The 21,554-nt window shown below is 32.4% G+C and overlaps 1 protein-coding gene across 1 annotated transcript; it reads right to left on the bottom strand.

Moving 5' to 3' along the window:
- Positions 1 to 437: 437 nt before the first annotated feature.
- Positions 438 to 11,620, bottom strand: LOC104900569 (protein trichome birefringence-like 37). Its single transcript, XM_010688015.4, has 5 exons — positions 11,075 to 11,620; positions 10,706 to 10,877; positions 2,586 to 2,761; positions 2,033 to 2,191; positions 438 to 1,005 (listed from the first exon to the last, which is right to left on the bottom strand). The coding sequence occupies exons 1-5, from the start codon at positions 11,380 to 11,382 to the stop codon at positions 714 to 716; spliced, it is 1,107 nt and encodes a 368-aa protein (XP_010686317.2). The 5' UTR covers positions 11,383 to 11,620; the 3' UTR covers positions 438 to 713.
- Positions 11,621 to 21,554: the final 9,934 nt, after the last annotated feature.

The raw sequence follows: 21,554 nt of genomic DNA, 5'->3' as shown, positions 1-21,554 counted from the left end.
TAGCCAGGCAAATTGCTTCTGACACCTCCACCATTTCTGGATGCATTTCGGGATACTTGAGGGGATCTGCAACAGAAATGAAACCATTTGAAGACAGTTGCAAGAGAATTTTGGTTTTTGGTATTCCTATTGACTTGTTTTTTTCCTGTTAAATCATTTCTTTGTTTGGGGGGTTGAGGCTAGTTCAGTTAGCAATCTATATGTTCGTGATGCCTTATAATGTGAGTGCGTCAATAGTCATTACACATCCATCCTTATATAGTCATGTTCTAGGCTTGTTATCCGCCTTTTTTTGTGATGGAGGTTCGCTACTGATCTGTTATTTTAACAAGCTTGTGGTGGTGCCAATACGAGATTTGGCTGGGAGATGCCTATTGAAATAATGATATGCAAAATTTGACATTTGAAGAAAATTTAACAAAGGTAAATTCTTATAGTAATAGGAGGAAATTTTCTGTATTGCACCTTAGGAACATACAGCATACATCACTATGAACAAGATACTGTCACTCATCCTTCTAGAGCAACATACCAAACTAGGAATATCAATATCTTACCAATATCACTATGAAATCCTTATTTCCTCTTCATCAAATTTTTTTTTCTCTCTTTTCTTTTCCTTTTCCTTTCTACCATCTTAATGAATTGATAATTAATCAAGCTGCAATCTAGAAAAAGAACAAAAAGACTTTGTTCAGAGTCTGGGGGGAAATTCACATGATTAGAGCAGCATATAGAAGTTGATTCCAGGTATCTGGCAATCCGGGGAGGCACCAGTGGCTGCAATCTAGTCCTGCGTGTTCACCGCTGTAGGTCTCGGGATGAGCATCTTTCCGCAGCTGTGACAATGTCGTAATGTCAAGAAGGTATACTGGCTTTTTCATTGTGCTCAGTACTCTCCTCACTGTGTCTGCCGCAGGAGGTGAGCCCGCAGGGTATATTGGACCTGACAGTGGTTCTGCCTCCCCACTGCAGCTCTTTGTAGCTCCATGCCATTCTCTGGGACTGCAATACAGCATAAGATATGCATTACTTAGTCATTCGAGCACTTTCATCTGTAAGCTGATCATTAATTCACTGTTTTTCTGACTATCTGATATAGAACAGAATTTTAATAGAGTAATTGATTGATAAATTGTGATCACAGCAATGGTTAGTTGCTTGTAGAGAAGAACATATAAAAGGGGGGAGGGGTGTGGTTGCAAATCTTTGCTGAAAGATACTAATGATTTTTACCAAAATATGTTGCAGTAAAAAAATATGTTGTCTATTTGGTTTATGATATTGTTTTCCTTTAGAACCCATGAGTGTTCTTAAAGAATAAGTCCAATTCCTGGCGCCCTCGCCTCCTCTGTGATGTCGGATGTTGCAGCTTGCCCTGTCGGATATTTCCTTACGCAGTTAGGCCTTTATGTTCTATGTCTGAGTGGGCTCCTGGTTATGTGGTGTTTCCTTTTTGTCTATCTTTATTTTTGTTTTGATAGCTGCATCCTAACTTCTGTGAGTCTGCTCATTAAAGTCTGTGGGAAACCTCAAGGAGCCTTATCCTCAAGGAGCCTTATCCTCGGAAACATAAGATATAGACAGAATAGACAGAGGATGTGGATGATGAATATTCTTGTAGCTTTGCTGCTGGGCACTCAATCATATAGGTCATAAAAACTATATCTAGTTGGTAGATGGAGCCACTAGCTTGTGGGCTCGAACTATAATGATTTGGTTTGGGAGCCGGATTTTTCCAACACCAGACAATGTCATCCATGGTTGACATAAACCCTCTTATTTTTACTGTTCAATTCGCTAAGGCTACTCCAAGGGAAAGAAAAGCGGTAACCGTTTTGAAACCGATTTTGTGGAGCTTCTGGCCGACCCTCGGCTGAGCTGGTCCATTGGGTAGGTCTACTATCAGGATAAAGGCAGCATGCAGTTTATGGTTGATTAATTATTAGCAAGCAATTATAGGGGACAAGTACTTGTTGAACATGGTTGGCAAAGTGAAATAAAGAGAATATGCAATAAAGTCACATCTTACTCATAATGTGTAGGAGATATGCCCTGGAAGAAGACTTTGGTTTTGGATGGATTAACATTGTCGTCAACCCATCTAGCCCATGTTGTCATTCCTTTGTAGAAGGCGGTTAAACGATCCATATCTTTGTAAACTTTGGGCCCATCCTGTATGAAATCCCATCTACATTTCACAAAAGAACAATTATTAACACAAAATTAATAATATTAATGAGAAAGGATTTATTAAGCTTTTAATTAATTATTAGTTCTGATAAACTTTATTTAATGCATATGAGTTTTTTTTTTTATTCGGTAATTTAATAGCCCAAATAAGGCTGAGCTAGGGGGTAAGAAGGGGATCTTAACCCATAAGAAAATTTTCAGAGATTGGAAATTGGGGATTTATACCCAGAAGCAAATATCCACACAAATACCTCATATATAGGGATGGTGAAAGTCAAACTCTCGACCATAAAATTGGGAGGTGGGGGTTCCAACCATTGGGCTCCCACGATTCTCAGTACATATGAGTTATGACTATTATTTTTATAGGGATTAGTATAGTAGAAACTTACCCTTGACCAGCCCCAGTGTGGAGCCACCAATGCCAAGAATTGAAGATGAGTACATCCATGTCTTTCCAAGCATTGCCACTAAGAATAGAGTCTAGCTTTAGAATCCGTCCAATTGGTTCTTTTATTATGTCCACCAAGTAGGTTGTATGGTAGAGTTGCACGCTCACCCCATAATCCTGCATTATCAACAACAAATAAGCTTCCCATTTTTAGTAACTAGTTTATATGCACGCAATTTTTGCGAAAGTATATAAATTTTTCATATATAATAGAGATAGAGATATGATTATCTTATTTTTTTTGTTTTAATTTATGTAGGTAATTAACCTTCCTTTTTTTTTTTTTGTGTTCTCCATATATTGCCTTATATAACAGAGATCTAGGCAATCAATTCCAAAATATAGTATGTAACTCTAGTTTTAAATATCTTACTTTCTTTAAGATAAATATATCACTTCACAATTAAGACTATAAGGTTTTATGCAATTTTAGGAATTTAATTTAAAAATGATGATGTAAATTAATACTTCATTTTTTTTTTCATCTTCCTTTTTTTTTTTTTTTTTTCGACGATATATCTTTTTTTGTTCTTCTTACCTTTATTTTTTTTATCCTTTCAAAAACAACTCATATGATTCTAATGAAACTCCACACCGATTTTTATTTATAGTCGCTCCTAAAAAGCAAAGTCGAAACAAAAAAAAGATGAAGTAAATTGGTCATAAATCATAATCTAACTTAAGTTCCAAACTTTTCTAATTCTATACTCCCTGTTTTTCAAAATATAAGGCATGCATGATGTTCGAGACCGAGCTTTGATCGTTAATTATTCTCAATTTATGTTGATAATTGTTTTTTAAATAATTTTATTATAGTATTTTTCAACATGAATCCAACGATATAATTTTTATAATTTTTTTAATCATATTATGAGAGATATTTGTGGTCAAAGCAAATTTTCGTAAAACCTAAATATCTTATATTTTGAAACAGAGGGAGTATCCTTTTTGGCAATCTTTCCTAAATTTGGACCTATAAAAGTGATGGATCCTTTTGTTTTCTCAAAACTTATCTAAATTAGTGGATGTACTTGCTGGCTTCCAAGACTTGGGATGTACTACTTGTTTGTCCTAATTTATAAAAAGAAACAAATAAGATTTAATCACTCAATTATGAAAAGTGAAGTTCTTTATTTTTTTAAAAAAGAAAGATTCTTTTTCCTATTTTGAGTATTGTTTCTGTATTAAAAAAGATAAAAACAATTCTAGTATAATCATTAAATCTGGAAAGATAACAAAATGATTTTTGGTTGGTAGTTAATATTTAATTAAGAAAAGCGCTATCAAATCCCTAGTGGTGGTTAATAGATCATAATATGGTAGGTTAGATCTACCATTCCGTGATAGTTTAGCATAAGATTACGTGGGAAATTAAAGGGATTTGGTGATTTTGGAAAATAATGTTAAGTTTACTCTCAATTAAGATCAAATCGAGCTTGTATAGGTCCGTCTTATAGTAGAATTATTATAAAATCATCTCACTTTTTTCTCAAAAAGGGAGAGTTTATAAGTTACGAGTGACAATTACGTTAAAAGAATCACTTTTACATAAAACGTCATGTTTTAAAAGAGTTCAGGTGATTCCTTTAGATCAAAAAATTACTTCCTTCTTATTAATAATTTTAACACCTTGAATAAAATTTAATAACTTTCAATAAATTCGAGAAGAAAAAGTTGTAAACAAACTTAGTTACATAGACAGTTCAATTCACCTCAAGAACCCGTGTCAGGTCCTTGACACTCGGACGTGAACACGTACACTTGGACACTTCATTTTAGGTCAAAATCATTGAAAATTTTCATAAATTTACCGAGTCAGACAGTTAAACACGTACTCGTGTCAGACATAGGTAACATAATAGAGGTAACATAGTCAACAACCCACACAGACACAGCCACCCTTCCATTAGTTCCATACTTTTCATAGGATGAAAAAGTTGGGGTCTTTAGGAAGGACCACAACATACTACTTTCAAACAATCACTTTCATTTTTTTTGATATTGTCCTTAAATTCTGTCCTCTTATTTTCCCATGTGTTTGTCCACTACCACATAGTAAGGAAATATACAGTCATGATAGAAGTATTTTTAACCAGGGATGGAGAACAGTTACTGTCCTAGCTAGCATCTCCTAGTATGTGCAACACAGGCAAAAGGAAATTACCTATATAGTGTTCTGACTCTCAAGTAACTCCAATTTTGTTGCCGACAATAAAAAGAAAGGTCAATGCACCATAATTTAGGATGGAAAGTCTTAATTACTTAGAGAATGATATATAGGGTGAGAAAAATCTATTAAGATCATGTAGATAATAATCAAGGATGTCTTGACCTAGTAGTTAAAATTGACGTGTTGTGAAAGTTAGATCACAGATTTGAATCCCCTTCCCCTTTTTGTACTGCATTCGTGGCTCATATGGATCAAAAAAAATATCATATAAATAATAAATCCTTGATTTTATTATATGCATAAGGAAATGTATACTTCCTCTACTTGGATCAATAATTTAATGATGGTTAAATAAGTAATGAGTTATAATGATCTTTTTGGAAATTATATTTCCTATAATGGAATGATGGTCGGAATAATGTAACAATTGAGTTGAGATAGATGTAATAAAAAAAAGTTTATGTTGAATTTTAAGTGCTTAATTGCATTATCAGAATTAAGGATAATCAATTTCTTGATTTTTATATGTTTTATGAAGATATATATTCTGTCTATTTTTGAAACAATTGTTAATTGAGTAATATAGAAATAGACCATAAGTCCTCTAAAAAAAGAAATGTTGCTATAATTAGATTTCCGGACTTATTTTTCCTCAAATGAAGAGATTAAGGGTGAAAACTCGAAAGAGGATTGATATTTAATAACATACAATTATGAATTATGAAGTTAAAAAATTGTTGTTGATAAAATTATTAGTTTTAAGGGATGAAAGAAATGTGAATTACTCTCTCTATTTTCTTTTGCTCTGTTTCTATTGGAAATTGGGGAAGAAACCAATGCAATTCAAAAAAGGAAAATTTGTCAAAAAAAACCTTTTAAGTGTTCAATTTTGCGAGAAAAAACCTTTTAAAACAATCTTTGCGAAAAAAAACCACAAACTTAATTTTTTTTGCAAGATGAAACCTATTCCCATTTTCCGGTGTAGTTTTTGAGATGCATAGGGGTGCTGCTGCAGTTACTGGAAATAGAGGGTTAAAGAAAGATAGAAGAGTCAGCGCCGGAATTGAGAAAAAACACACCGGAAAATGGGAATAGGTTTCTTCTTGCAAGAAAAATTAAGTTTGTGGTTTCTTTTTGCAAAGAATGTTTTATAAGGTTTTTTTTCGCAAAATTGAACCTTTAAAAGGTTTTTTTTGGCAAATTTTCCTTCAAAAAATGGGGGAGATTTCACTATTTTAGATAAAATAAAATTAATGGGAAATTTAATTCATAAGTTATACTCCCTTCGTCCAATAATATAGTGCTTGTTTCTTTTTTATACGATCTCCAAAAGTAACTTTGACCTTCAATATCTTTAATTTCGTTTTAATAAAAAAATATAAAAAATTGATATTATGAAAGTACATGTTGGGACAATTCTAACAAGATTACACATGCGTATGTTCTTTTGTATATGGTAATGAGAATATTTGGTCAAAATTTTTAAAGTTTAACCTATCAAAAATAAAGTAGGTACTATATTATGGGACGGAGAGAGTATTATTTATAAAAAAAACTTAAAATAAGAACAAAATATTGAAAATTTCCAATAAAGAATAAACGAAAAACAAAAGAAAACAAATGTAGTAATTCTGAATGCAGAAATACTCCATAGTGATAGTAGGCCGTTTATTTTGTTAAATTTCTGACATTAACTTTATACACAAGTAACAAACTCAACTACTTTGGAAGCTCTCTGCACGCTGTGTAGCCATGCACCAACAACATTATTTATTGCCTATCTTTCGTTTATTTTAAGGAATTTATACTTTCTATGTAGATAAAATCATTATTATTGTACCCCTACTTGCTACTCCCTCCGTCCCATAATATAGTGCCTATTTTATTTTTGGTGGTCAAACTTTAAAATCTTTGACCGAATATTCTCATTTGTATATATAAAAAAACATATTCATGTAGGATCTTGTTAGATTCATCTCAATGTGTAGTTTCATAATATCAACTTTTTATATTTTTTATTAATAAAGAATTGAAGATATTAAAGGTCAAAGTTACGTTTTGGAGACCGTGAAAAAAGAAACAAGCACTATATTATGGGACGGAGGGAGTATAATTTTAACGGATTATTACTATATATATGCATGTCTTTGTTCCGAGAGTGACGATTTAAAAACCTTGTTTTGGTGAGTCTCACGCATATACTCTATGTGGAATAGGTCTCTACTCAGAAACTACCTATGTTACCGGACTCGAGTACTAGTGTCCGACATAAGAATGTGTCTAATTGTCCAACTCGGTTATTTTGCGACACTTTTCATGATTGTTATCCAAAATAGAGTGTCCAAATATCCTACACATATTTGAGCGTCGAGGATCCAACACAATACTTGAGGTGATATAATGGGTCCGAGTAACATACGACACTACCACCTATCTCAACCATTAGTATGACACGATCAATGGTCTAAGAAAATTATAGTAAAAGTTTATTATGTTCTTTTCTAATTATTATTGACATTTGATCATATAGAGTTTTGATAGTAGTTCTTTGGTAGAACGAAGTAACTTTTTAACAATTAACTAGTTATTAGGTCCGAGCTATGCTCCAGATAAGAAAAAATTTCATTTATTAATATAATATTTTATGAGAAAAACACTAAATACAACTTAGCATAGTGGTTAAAACTTTAGTATATGCACTTGAGGTCTCGAGATTAAACCATATACTACGCAATTTCTATTTTTTTTTATTGTACATGGATTACATGACCTAAAACTTTCTCGATAGAGCGCAACGTATCACAGTTTCTTATTTATGCACGCCTTTTAATATATTTGTATAGATAGATAGATAATCAACTCTAATTCTAATAATACTGTATTTGATAGGATTACAGCTCTATAATCCGTTATTAGGTAATAGTGGACACTGGCATAAATAGTGGACCAACCTTATTTTCCATTTTAGCTGTCCTACATGTTAGTAAGGTTGCTTTTTGTCTATTTGTCGGCAGTCCAAAGTGTGTAAATACTAGATGAACTTTTTATTCCATATTGTTTTTATATGTTTGCATCTTTCTTAAACTTGTTACTTATATTATAAAGTTGCTTCTAGTTTGTCCATATGGTACTGGCAGTATTATATATGCTGTAATATCAAATTGTATGCATGTAGAGTGCATAGAAGCATATAGCAAGTGTTTTGATCGGACTTTTGTTTTAGTATCAAGGATAATTTGGTCTTTTTAAAGGGAGTTTAAAGATGTTTTGATGTTATTTGAGATATTCGTGGATGATATTACGTCATAAAGATATTATAATTGTTTTGCACTTCTTTAACCAATATGGGTCATTGGCAAAGCCATCTACATAGGCAATTGCCTAATTTGGCATATAAGATGATTGGAACTGTTCAAAACTTTTATGTTTTCTGGGCAAATATCTCACCTAATCGCACTATTCGTTTCAATATTCAATTCATTTGAACTGTCAAAGGACCAACTCAATCAAAAGATTAAGCTGATGGGTGTGGCCCTAGGAATAGATTTATACTCTATCACTCCCTCTCACGCAAGAGTCTTTCAGATTCCACTAAGAAAGGAGGGGTGGATGAGATTCGAACTCGTGACCTTTTTGTCACGCTGGCTCTTGATACCATGTTAAAAGACCAATTCAACCAAAATCTTAAGCTGATGGTTGAGGCCCCAGGAATTGATTTATACTATATCATGAACTATAACACAATAACCCGTATTAAGTTTTTATTTCTCATATGCATACTATGTAAAGTGAGACCTAAAAAACACGAAATCACCACTTCTTCTAGAGATACATGACATCTTTATATGCATATAACTATAGGACAATGATATACGGTGGTATGATATAATGTGACATAGAAGCTACACATTTACAAGCAACATAATATTTGCTCCTACTTTGCTTGATATAGCACCTTCTATAATATTGAATGCACGAGTATTTTTCACTTCTTAATCATGGCAAATTCTCTATTATTACTATTTTATTCTTAGTGGAACATAAAGTATAAAACACACAGATTACAAAAAAAAGTGATAAGGTGGAGAAAAACTTTATTCTTTTACGACAAATTCAGATTCCAAAGTCGAATTGTAAACATATTATAGAGGCAATATATTTGACTATATAGTTGATCAGAAAAATCAAAAAACAAAAACAACACAAAACAATTTTTTTCTTTATTATAAAAAAACCAAGATTTAAGGTGTAAAGGACAATGTTAAACTCGTTGAACCTTGACTATAAGACAGAAAAGCTTGGAAGGGAGAATTTCGAAAAACGACAAGGTTTCAACCTTATGATTGGGGCATTGAAAAGGAAATTAGTAAAATTACCAGTATACCCTTCATAGCTTTTTAAAAATTTATTATAGTGGTAAGAAGTAGGTGCTAATCGAGTTGAGCAGCTCGCGAGTAGCCCGTGATCGACTCGGTCAATACTTGGTCAACGCTCGATTCGAATTTGCTCGACTCGAGACCTTAACGAGTCGAGTTGAGCAAGCTCCAACTCGACTCGATAAGCTCGCGAGCAACTCGTTAAAATTTTTTTACGTAAATTGTTGAAATGAACATTATAGTATACGTTTTTTTTTCTAAAAAAAATAAGGTAAGGGAAAACCTTAACAAGTTAGAGAAATAAAGAAAATCCCAACTTGACAAAAATGAAAATCGATCCCAAGACCTTCTATAACCGGAAGAAAAACTGTAACCAATATGCTATTTCTCAATCTCACATTATAGTATACGATTTGTGGTCCACGATATATTAATTATATTTGTAAGATTATGGAAATACCTATAACATGGGTATTGGTTGATTTTTGCACTTACTAGAGCGGAGAGTGTGCTGTGCGTAATCATTATTCAACTTTTGTAACATCTTTTTATGTAACGAAATATTTAGTCCATCATATTCAGATTAACTGATAGCATATGAGATTATGATAGTGTTTAACCAGATGGATTACCACTAATATTGTTAGCTAGCCATCTAATTTAGACACTATAAGTTGTAACTATAAGCTACACCCCCACTTCTATCCTACGTGAACGGTTTTATAATAAATGTTTTACTTTCAAAATTTGTAATATTATGAACATAGTTGTCAACTAATAATCAAAGATGTCTTGGCCTAGTGATTAAGATTGAGGTGTTGTATACAATAGGTCACACGTTCGAATCTCCCTCCCCTTCTTTGTACTTTGTACCGCCTTTGTGGCTCCAATAGATAAAAAAAGAGTTGCCAACTAAAAATATATATTTTAAGCATTCTTCTATAACTGTAATGTATTGATTACACTAATCAACTTAACTTGGCTCACTTGGTGTGGATTTACTATAACAATATCTCCCTTTTTTCAAGTGCCTAAGTCTTTAGGTTGGCGGGTAATCCAAAAATTATTCATCTTACTAATCAAAAAAAACATAATTAACTTTGATTTAATATTTTTAGTTAGAAAATGTTATAGAAAGTTAATGAATTAAAAATGCACATTAATGTTAATTGATCACCACATTGCATAATAGTCAAAGTTAATATAGACCGCGTAAAAGAAACAAAAAAAATTAATTTCTAAAAATTACACATAAGAGTATACGTTATACTATGTGGTGAAAAATATATAAACTTGTCATTTTCTGATTAATTAATTAACTGAACCATTTTAAATGTAGTAAAGTGACTGGTACTAGGAGATTACTACCAGTAACATCAACTAATAATTTTCGACAACAACAAAAACGAACACTGTAAATATGCCGTAATCACTTTTTAGCGAGTGAATTAAAATAATCAAATGTCACATTTTTTTTTTAAAAAAAAAGCCGAAGTAGCATTAAGAAAAACTTACCTCAAAATTAACATAGTAGACAGCACCTCGCTTCCCAGTGGAGTATCTAGCTTGAGGCGCCGACGCATGAACCATACAAGTTAACGAGTTCCACTGATTCAAACTCAGTGAGTCACCCACAAACATTATTGTTTTCCCTCTAAATCTCATTAAAAACTCCATTCCATCAAATCTGCCATAAATTATCACACCATTTTACATTATCAGCACAAACTTTTACAAAAGAAGTAAAATTTGAAACAAAATACTTATGTAGTGAAAGCTCCATTTTCGAAAGTTCTTCGTACTCCGACCAATTTCCTCTCGTAAAAAGATTTCAAATAGGAACAACAAAAGAAAACGTAGCGAGTACAAAAAAGTAATACAAACCTGGGAATTGAACAAGTGTCAGGAACCCAAGAATACTGAAGGAATAATTTATCGGGTCTACCATATTTGAGACAATCAAATTCAGGGTTAATAAAAGGGCAAGTAGTAAAATCATATAATGGAGTACCAGAAATATCAAAAACCCATTTTCCTTGAAACAAATTACAAGTACCCGTTTGTTGTTTTCCTTTTAAACGGGTACTATTTTTGGTAGAATGGTGTGGTTTTATGTGATGTTTATGTGCTAAAGTATGAACAAAAACAGAGGAAAACAGAGTTAAGAATAAAAGAGGAATTTGAAGATTCATTTTGTTAGTAAAAAGTTGGGTTTTTTTTTTTGGGTTGTGAGCTAAAATGGTAGTGTATTATATAGAGGTGAGGAATTTGGGAGTGAATATAATGTGGGGTTTGTTTGTTTGGAAGGATGGATAATTTCACGGATTCACATGGGTTATGTTTGATTAGGAGGAAGAAATTATGGTTTATTTAAATGGGTTTTGTTGTATAAAGTATAGTAAGTAGGAATGTGGACTTGTGACTTGTGAGTTTTTTTGGGTAGATTTTTGGAATCTGAATGTGGGGGAGAGGGTGCGTGGGATATAATCCCACGGGACGATTTAACCCGGATTTGCTGCTTACTACTACTGAGTACTGCGCAACTTGTACAGTTGTACTGTGCAAAATTTTCTATGTGGTGTGGGTCGGATGGTATTGCATGTAGTGATATAGTGGTATACTCATTCATATAGCCAATAAGCCAATGCTTATATGATCATAGTGTTAGTGTTGGGGTGTGCACAAATCGATTCGGACCAAAATTTGGACCAGACAGGAGATTTCGGTCCACCAATTTAGCCTCTTCCGGTCCGTTCTGGTTCCGGACCGGTGCACACCCCTAGTTAGTGTTAGTGTTAGTGTTGGTTGGACTGAGGACTTGAGGAGTATACTTTACGGTGCATTTTATAAGTTATGAATAAGAGTATGTTTTAGGTGTAATATGTTATATCATAACTTATTGTTGTAATATGTTATATCATAACTTATTGTTATAACAGTTACACCCAAGAATATGATATTGCATGTTATTTGAGATTTCTTTTTACAAAAGAAATCGTTTGTAGGTTGTTACAACAAAAATTATGTTGTAATAGTTTCGCTCAAGAATTTGTGTATAAGTAGTGATCGTGGTGAGATTTTTGTACAAGTAAAATTTAATCGGTAGATTATTATTTGGAATAAATCACTTTTTAGAGACTCAACTACTCAAGTGCACATTCTTGGGTGCTTTCTTGAGCATGTAGAAGTTAGAACTATGTGCTCCTAAGATCATTTATATTTAATTAACCTTTCTTTATTTTCTCTCTTCTCACCTCGTTAGTCCATATCACGTTTTACTAACTTTATCATTTGCCCTTCCCATTTCACAATTCCATACCTACATTTATGAATCTCCTCATTTATCTTCTCTCTCCTACTTTTCCATACTCCACCTGTAGTCCACCACCTTTTCTCTCTCCTACTTTCCCTTTCCACTTGGCAGCGGCTGATTGTTCGGTATTTATTGGAAGAGTCTACATTTATGGTGTTCCACTTTTTCGGGGAACCATCTAAGAGCAACTCCAATAGTAAGCTACAATACCTTGTAGCTTGACTTGCCACATCACCTTTTTAAGCTACTACATTTTCAAGCTACAAAGTACTCCAATGGTTAGCTATAACAAAAAGTCATTTGCTTGAAAAATAACTAAATAAAATAAAATAAATTAGACACGTGTTACAATTTAGGTGGAGGTTGTTTTCTTTATTTCAACCAAGCAGTGTAGCTTGTTTGGGCAGGTTCCTCCTTCCAGCTACAAGTAATTTTTCCACTCCAATGGTAAGCTAGTTGCTTGAAATTTTAGTTAATTTGCAAGTAGGTCCCTTTTCCATAACATTGGAGATAATAGCGGGAAAGTTTATTTTACCCGGTTTATCGGAGCTTAGCTTTGACTATATCCGGATTGATTCGTGTCGCACACCAGCTTTGGATGGGTGAATCTCCCAACAAGAGTTTCAGCATACGATGAGGCTTGAACTGGAGACAACCTATAAGCGATATCAAGCTCCTTACCACTTGAGCCAACTATTATTGGTATTTTCCATGCAACCTACTTGTACTAATTTTTGTCTCAAACTTTAATTTATAGATTAAATTTTAATTTTTCTTATTTTACGAAAAGTTTTCATACATGGACCTATACTACTCGAGCCAATTATCACTTGATGATTGACAATTAAAATTTGGGTTTTAATTATGTGATGGGATAAACAAGAGGGCAAAAGGACATAGGAATTATTTTTAGAAAATGAAATTACATAACATCAAAGAACAATCAAAAATAGGAAAGTGCACGAAGGAAGGATGAGTTTTGTTTCAAATCAATTTCATAAATTATACATTACTTTTAAACAAGATTTATTATTTTTGGAAAAAAAAAGAACTTGATACAATATAGATCTATTATTGGGGCCTAACCATCAGTTTAAACTTTTGGTTGAGTTGGCCGTTTGACATGCAAGAGCCAGCGTGACAAAAAAGCTCACGTACACCGCTCCTTTTTCAGTGGAATATTTAGCGCTAGGTAGAGGGATGCACGTGTTGCATCCACACTTCAAGCCCAAAGGGCTCTTGCGTGAGGGAGCGCGCGTGATAGAGTATAGATCTATTCATGGGACCTCAATCACCAGTTTAAACTTTTGAGTTGGTCTTTTGACATAACTTAAGTTCGATCCCTTATCCTTATGTAGGTAGGACAAACATAACACATCCTTGTAAGTTGCGATTAATAGTAAACTAAATAAAAGATTGTTTGGCTTGATCATTAAATTTTTAAATAAATGTGATTATAATGTTAAGTTTGTAATAAAGTAGTTTCAGTTATAAGAGTGTCAAAAAGTATGAATTCAAAGTAATAAACACTAAAGACTTGATCAATTCAAAGTATTTTTTGATTTTTTAATATTGAGATCAAGCCAAAGAAAAACAAGATTTAATTTTTTTGTGGTAAGGTCTCTTCATGGGGCAAATGAGACAAAGCATTTTGGACACTTTGGAGAAGCTCTTCTGAGGTCAACCTTTTTGCAGGCGCCGATAGAGTTCACGAGATTGAAGTATATAATTTGTCTTGTTTTTTCTTTTAGAGGACAATGAGAGCCAAACTTGTTAAGATTAGAAATTGATATTAAGACATATTGCCGTATTGGAATCAGGTGGGAGGCGATGACCAGTTACGACTTACCACCAAGCGACCTCTCACTCTCATATACTTTTTCTTGTTGCCCACTTAATTTACCGGAGCTTTGGAGGAATGAGTTTCCCAACAAGAAATTCTGCATATATACGGTGAAATTCGAACTCGAGGCCTCCTTTAAGCGACATCAAGCTAATTACCATTTGAGCTAACTCTTATTGGTCACTCTCATATACTTTGTCCCTCTGTTTTTTACTTCTACAATTTTTGTTTTGCAAGTTTGCCAACAAACAACTTTTAGCATTGATATTCTTATTTAAATTACAAGAAATTGATATCAAATAAATAGAGAGATGAATCTAACAATAAATAATAACTCACGTGATTATATTATTTAATTTTTACCTGTAAATAATATAAGGATGTCAAAATTTAATACTTCCTTTGCACGGAAATAAATGAAAGGAAGGAGAGAAACATTTTATTTGTTTCAGAACATAGGAAGTATGTGAAAGGAGTGTCAAAACTCAAAATGGTAGAAATAAGAAAATGAAGGAAAGTATATATTTCGAGTATATCTCTATTATATAAGGGAAGGGGGAGCAATGGTTTCCTCTTTTGAAACGCCTATTTTGCCCCCCTTCCCTTTCTAAATTACAAAAGGAATGTAAGTTAAACTAAACAGAGGAAGTATCAAGTAGATACGCTCAAATATATGCCCATCTATTTCTACATTATCTGGCGAAGACTTTAGTAACCTTCTAAGCTATGATAAATCATCTATCAATCTCACACTACAGTGAGTAAATAAAAAATAAAATAATGTACATATTGTAGGAAGGAAGCAATAAGTAGGGTAAGACCGTAAGAGATACGGATCGGTCCATATGACTTCTTATGCAAATTGAATTTTGGACCCAACTAATTTGCTGAATAAGAGCTTCAAACAAATAGTAAGTTCATATGATACAAAAAGGAAATCATATATCTCTATTACATAAGGGAAGGGGGAGCAACGATGTCCTCTTTTGAACTGACTATTTTGCCCCCCCTCCCTTTCTAAATTACAAAAGGAATCTCAATACCAAAATGGGGGTCAAACAAAGCCATCAGAAATTAATTTTCAACAATCACTCAGAAATCACTTATATGAGGAAACTTTACAAATCACTGATAGAATTGAGAAAATCACATTGTAAAAATCACGCAAACCATTCAAATGATCAGAAAACTTTACAAAAACTAAAAATTAACTTACAAACTAAAACTAATATACTATGACGTCGATACATACAAAAAAATTCACAAAATTCATCTACAAATCATTGTTCTTAATAACCATTCACAATTACATACTCACAAAAATTACCTATAAACAAAAATTTGAGAAAAACATAAGATTTTGACAGTGATATCATTCGTCCATCGGCGATTAGCGAACTTTCAAATAGGTACATAATTCTTTTAATCTTCAAAGTTATTTCACATTAGTCGACTGTTATGCAGTTGAAAAATGGAGATAATAGCAATTAGTTGAAAAGGGCTTTTATATAATTAGACTTAAATTTGATTCGTTTACATATAAAATCAGAAAACAAGATGTGTATGAAATTTGATTCATATATGGCATTGACGAAAAAGTTACAAATTTAGTTCTTTTTTTAAAATTCCAATATAAAATTTTTGCCCAAAATTTTTGCAGAATATCTATGTTCAAAAATAAATTTTGAAAAACAAAACAATATCAAACCTTTTTGCGAACAACTTTCGCAAAAATTCATTTTTAGGAAAAATAAAATTACATTAATTTGCGAAAGCCATTTCATGCGAAATCAGATTGTGCATGAAAATTTTGAAATTTCATTTCACCTATAATTGAAACTCAAAGTGTTCAAATTTAGAAAAAGGAGAAAAATTAAACATGACCATTTCATGCGAAATCAGATTATGTATGAAAAATTTAAAATTCCTTTCAAATATTATTGAAACTGAAAGTGTGAACATTTAGAAAAGGAGAAAAAATAAAAATGATGAAAATTCTTAAATATCAATTTGTGAAATCAGAATTTAGAAGTAAGACAAGGAAAAAAACTGAAATTGTATTATACTTTTCGGTTACAATTTTGGGATCATAGAGAAAATACTGAAATCCATATCAAAAACTATTATGAATTACAAAAATGAATAAAATCAAAAAAAAGAACATGGTCATATTTAGTAAAGAACATCATACTTATTATAGAAGAACATGCGCATATAAGACTTGAGAAACAAAAAACTATTCAAAATCACAAAAATGAATAACAACATAAAAAGAACATAGAAGAATTTTATTCACAAAATGGAGGTGAACATAAATACTAACTTACATTTTCAGTTTATTTACTACTTAGTATTAGGCCTAAAAATATCATCGCACGCATCACGTGCACAAAAGGCTAGTATCTAATGATGCTAAGTTTCATTTAAGATCGAGAGTGATGTTCCATATATAGGGATCATAGGAATTAGAGGTGATCATTTTGGCCCGGCCCGCAGGCCCGTCCCATTTTTGGGCCGGGTTTTGGGCAAAATTTTTGGGCCAGCGGCCCGACCCGGTCATTTTTTTAAGGTTTGGGGCAGGCTTTGGGCAAGCCAAAAACGACTTTTTAGTCTATTTTTTTGGCCTAGCCCGTTTTGGCCCGCAAAAGCCCGCTAATTTAGGCCCGAAATAGCGGGCTTTGGACAAAAAAAATAGGCCCGAATTTAGGCCCGACCCGACCAATGGGCAAATTTTTTTGGCCGTGGCCCGGCCCGGCCCATGATCACCTCTAATAGGAATACATAGTACATAGTTATTTTGGCTAAGTGCATCTACATTGCCCAAGTACTTAGTTTAGTGAGTAGCACGTGATCACCTAGGGAAATTCACATCACCTTTGATCTAAGAGGTCATAGATCAAGTCTAAACCCTCGAAAAGGATTGAAACATATATACCTTGAGTTTATGAGATTAATTCTCACATGAGTCACTTTGGGGGATAAGAGTGTCCCTTACTCTCGCAGTCTCCCCCAACTCTCAAGGTGTCTTGCTTACTAAAGTTGTGCCTAGTTGATTTATGAAAAGTTCGTATCAAATATAGCCATATGGGGAAAAAACACATCTATAGTATCGTCAGATGATTAAAGGTCAGTTTTTTCTCTATCATTTTTCTTTTTCTTCCACCTCATTTATTTCCCTTCAAGTCCCACAAGTTGTATCCAAACAACGGAATAAAAAATATCTCCATGTTCCTTCAAACCTTCCTATATACCCAAACAAACCCGTGTAGTATTATTATCATTAGAATTTACAACATACTCAAACTATTCTTAATCACTTATTTATTTGAACTTGATCCTCTAATTACGGATGCAAGGGAATAAGAAAATACTAGTAGGCCTAAATATATATGTTGGGGGTCATTGGAGGGAAACAAGGAGAGGAATAATGGTTTGGAATTTGGATTCTTCAGAAAATTCTTCATATGTTTTACAGGTGTCTATTGTATGTCACGGGTTTAAGATGAAGTATGTATTTTAATGAAATAGGGAATAGTATGGATCTTATACAACTCATAATACCTTAATTTGCAGTGAACAGGAGTCAAGATCGCTGATTTGGCTTAGTCAAATTCTACATTATTCTGACGTCGTTCTCCAACTTTTTTGTTCTCGCCTTATACAGTTATACGTTATTCAGCATTTGGCGCTCCATGCATGGAAATTATCTAACCGGTGGGATCGGTCAACAATTCACTATAAATAGAAATAAATAAATAGTGAAATCAAATTCATTAATTTTAGTAGTTTTTAAATTTTCTATTTCTAGTAGGTTACTTGTCCACCGGATAAATGTAGCATTGCCCATCTATACCGATTTCCTTTTTCAGTCTTTGCGTCCTATTTTGTGTGCGTAATTTGAATCAAGTATTCCAAGTGTGTAGATTTTTTTTTTCTTTTCTTTTGAGAAAATATATATAATTACTAGCAAATCTAATTAACATTCTCCCTCCCTTCCAGCCCTCCCCCTTCTCCAGAGTATATCCAATATACATTAGGGAGTAGAGTCTATGGTGCGTGTTAGATACACATGAGAAGCTAAGACTATTTTTTGCTCATTTGAAGCTCTTCTTATTGTCCGAATTTTTCACATATTGAGAGTTTAAACGAACAACGAACAAAAGAAAACACTAGCTGTTATAAGGTACACCCTTATGTATGACAAATGTTGTACTTCATGATGCTTTTACTTTCGTATAAGATTGAACAAAAAGACCCGAAATAGGATATTTGAAATCCGCTTTAGTTATTTGAATATTTAGATATCCAATCCATAAACACCGAATTGGATATTCGATTTTGCAAATTCGAATATCTAGATCCTGTTTTGATATTTATTATTTCTTTATTAGAAATTTATAAAACTGCTAACTTATTATAATTATAATTAAAAGTATATTTTTAATAGTAGTATATTATATTATTATTGTACGTTATTGTTATTATAATTAGTATTCCTTCTGATTCTTTTTAGTTTGTTCATTTGAAATCTTGGCACTATTCACAACTAGAGGAAATCTTCTAAATTCTTCTAAATATATAGAAAAAATACAATCATGTGGAATCTTAGCTTGTTTCATTCGTTGAATTAGTATTTTATTGATATACATCGTTATGATTTTTACTAATAAATAATAAAAATATTTAAAATTAATAGTACCACATCCCACCACTTTCAAATTTTCTCACGAAAAGAGAAAATGTCTTATAAATAATTAAAACAGTAAACAAAGCAACCTGATTTCTTGATAGAGGGTACTAAGCTCTTTTGATAATTAATGAAATTCGAATTATCAAAAAAAAAAAAGCAATTCTTCTCTCTTACGCAATCCCTATTTGATGTCTTACCTCCAACTCCAACCAAACAATCAGTTTAACAATTGCTTTCCGAGAAGACTGCCATTTGCAAATTGATTAATTAATCAATTAAACCATCAATACATAGCATAATTTATACCACTTTTACAAGCAGAAATTAGTGGGGAGAGGTGGGCCAGAAATTTAACAAACTTGATAAATTATATTTTATGTTTTCTAATAAATGTATCATATTTATTGAATACACTTATCAATTCCCAACTTTAAACATCAATATATTATTGAGAATTTACATAAAAAAATTATTTAAAAATATATATTGAAATTACCCAAGAGCGAATTCTGAAAAATATTTTAGAGAGGGACAATTATTGAATTTGTATTTTTAGAGGGGGACAAATATAAAAATTAAGCTATTTTATTAAAAAAAAGTTCCATTTTCAACCTTAATTTTTAGGAAAATTCAAAAGTTGGCCGGGACCGTGGTTCCCACTGATCTCTGTGATGTTCCGCCACTGAAATTAACCCAACAACAATCATATTAATTACATTTATCATTACAAAATTGTACTTAATTGATTATAATCAAAGTTAATATTCAAATAGTGTAAAAATTATAATATGATTTATTTATTAAGAAAAGGAGGAAATAATGAATATTAAGACAAATCATTAAAGTCCAAAAATGTTTAAATGTAGGCCAAAGAATAAGAAGACTTACTGAAATAGGCTTGCTGGAATACAGTTTCACCAAGAATTGTTGATGAGTGAGGGTCCCTTTACTTAATGAAAATTGGCTGGTTATAACAAAAGGCAGTATGTCCTACATTTAACTTTTTCTAAACGTGCCTTCCTACTATTCAAAAAAGTTTAGTATAAGTATTAATATTGTTATCGAAATTATGGGAAATTTCTTTTCATTATTGTTTTCAGAAGCAAAGGCTTGTAACTTTCAAATGAAGTTTGATTGGTTGCAACTTTTCGGCAACCTCTTTCTTTTTTGAGGGGGATTGATATTGGTATGACAGTGTTTTGACTATTTCATTGCCCTAGCATTGCGCAAATTAGATGATAGACACGAGTCTACTACGAGAATGGTGCACATCATTTTATATGACGTCGTTTTGCATTACAATATAATAAACAAAAGAACATCCTCAAAGAGCAAACTAAGCAACATGAAGATGAAAGAATAGAACAAAAGAACAACACACGAGACTCAATGAACATCTGAATCAGCAATGAACAAGAAGAAAAAGAAAGATGAGCATAAGAGGAAATATATGATCGATGTTCCTTGGAGAACAGTTGATGTTCATTGGTTTCGCGGTACACTTAATGTTCATTGGAGAGCAGTTGATGTTCATTGATTTCGCGCATTTTTATGTTTTTTGGGCTGCATTTTCCCTAATGATAGACACGAGTCCACCATCTACCAATTGCTAGCATTGTACAAGTTGGTGTCTCATTTCATTATCTGGTGATGCATGCATAATGTTTTATTTGCTTGTAGAGGCAAACTAATTAATTATGATGATAATAGTGAAGAAAACTTAAGGATAAGATAACTAAATGATATTGACATCACTAAAATGGAATCTTTCGAATGAAATGACTTAATGTAAGTGATTGATATTGTGATTATCTGATCCTCTAACTCATAAGTTCAGCAAAGCAAAGTCAGAGAGAACTAATATATGTTGAAAAATTAATACTATAATTAGATGTAGTTGGGAGTTGGGACTTTAATTTGAGTTTGTGAATTTGCACGACCTCCATCAATTTAATTATACTCCTTGTTAGCAAATTGAATGGTTCGTTTCTGTGAGGAGATTATAGATGATGAGCCATATTATTTTCTTTATTTGGGTTGGATTATCTTATTTTGGATTTGGTCGATGCTACACTTATTTTTCACTCAATTTTGACTTGTTCTTTGGAAATTATCAATCACGATAAAAAAAATACTCATTTTTCTATTCTATATCACTTTATCTCTGTTGAATTTTTAGAGGAGGAAAGAGAGAAACTTGGAGAGGATTAAAAACACTACATTTTTATATATTTTTCATACATAAATAACTAAACAAAACAACCTTTAAATAGGCATACAAAACACTACTAATAACATGTCCACTATGTAGCCCACTACTTGCATTCCACTAATAGACCATTATCTAGACCACTACTTGTTAACCCACTAACTAATTATTAGCAACTAATCCTAACTATTAGGAAAACTATTTGACTAATTTTGGAGCATAATACAACACACCCCCTTGCTTCAAAATTTGTAGGAGCCAACATCAAACATTATGTCACAATCTTGATTCTTGGTAATTCTTCCCACA

The sequence above is a fragment of the Beta vulgaris genome, chromosome 8, assembly GCF_026745355.1.
Source record: "Beta vulgaris subsp. vulgaris cultivar EL10 chromosome 8, EL10.2, whole genome shotgun sequence".
NCBI classification, from domain to species: Eukaryota; Viridiplantae; Streptophyta; class Magnoliopsida; order Caryophyllales; family Amaranthaceae; genus Beta; species Beta vulgaris.
Note: the sequence above shows the minus strand (reverse complement) of the source record. Positions and strands in the feature narration are given on the sequence as shown.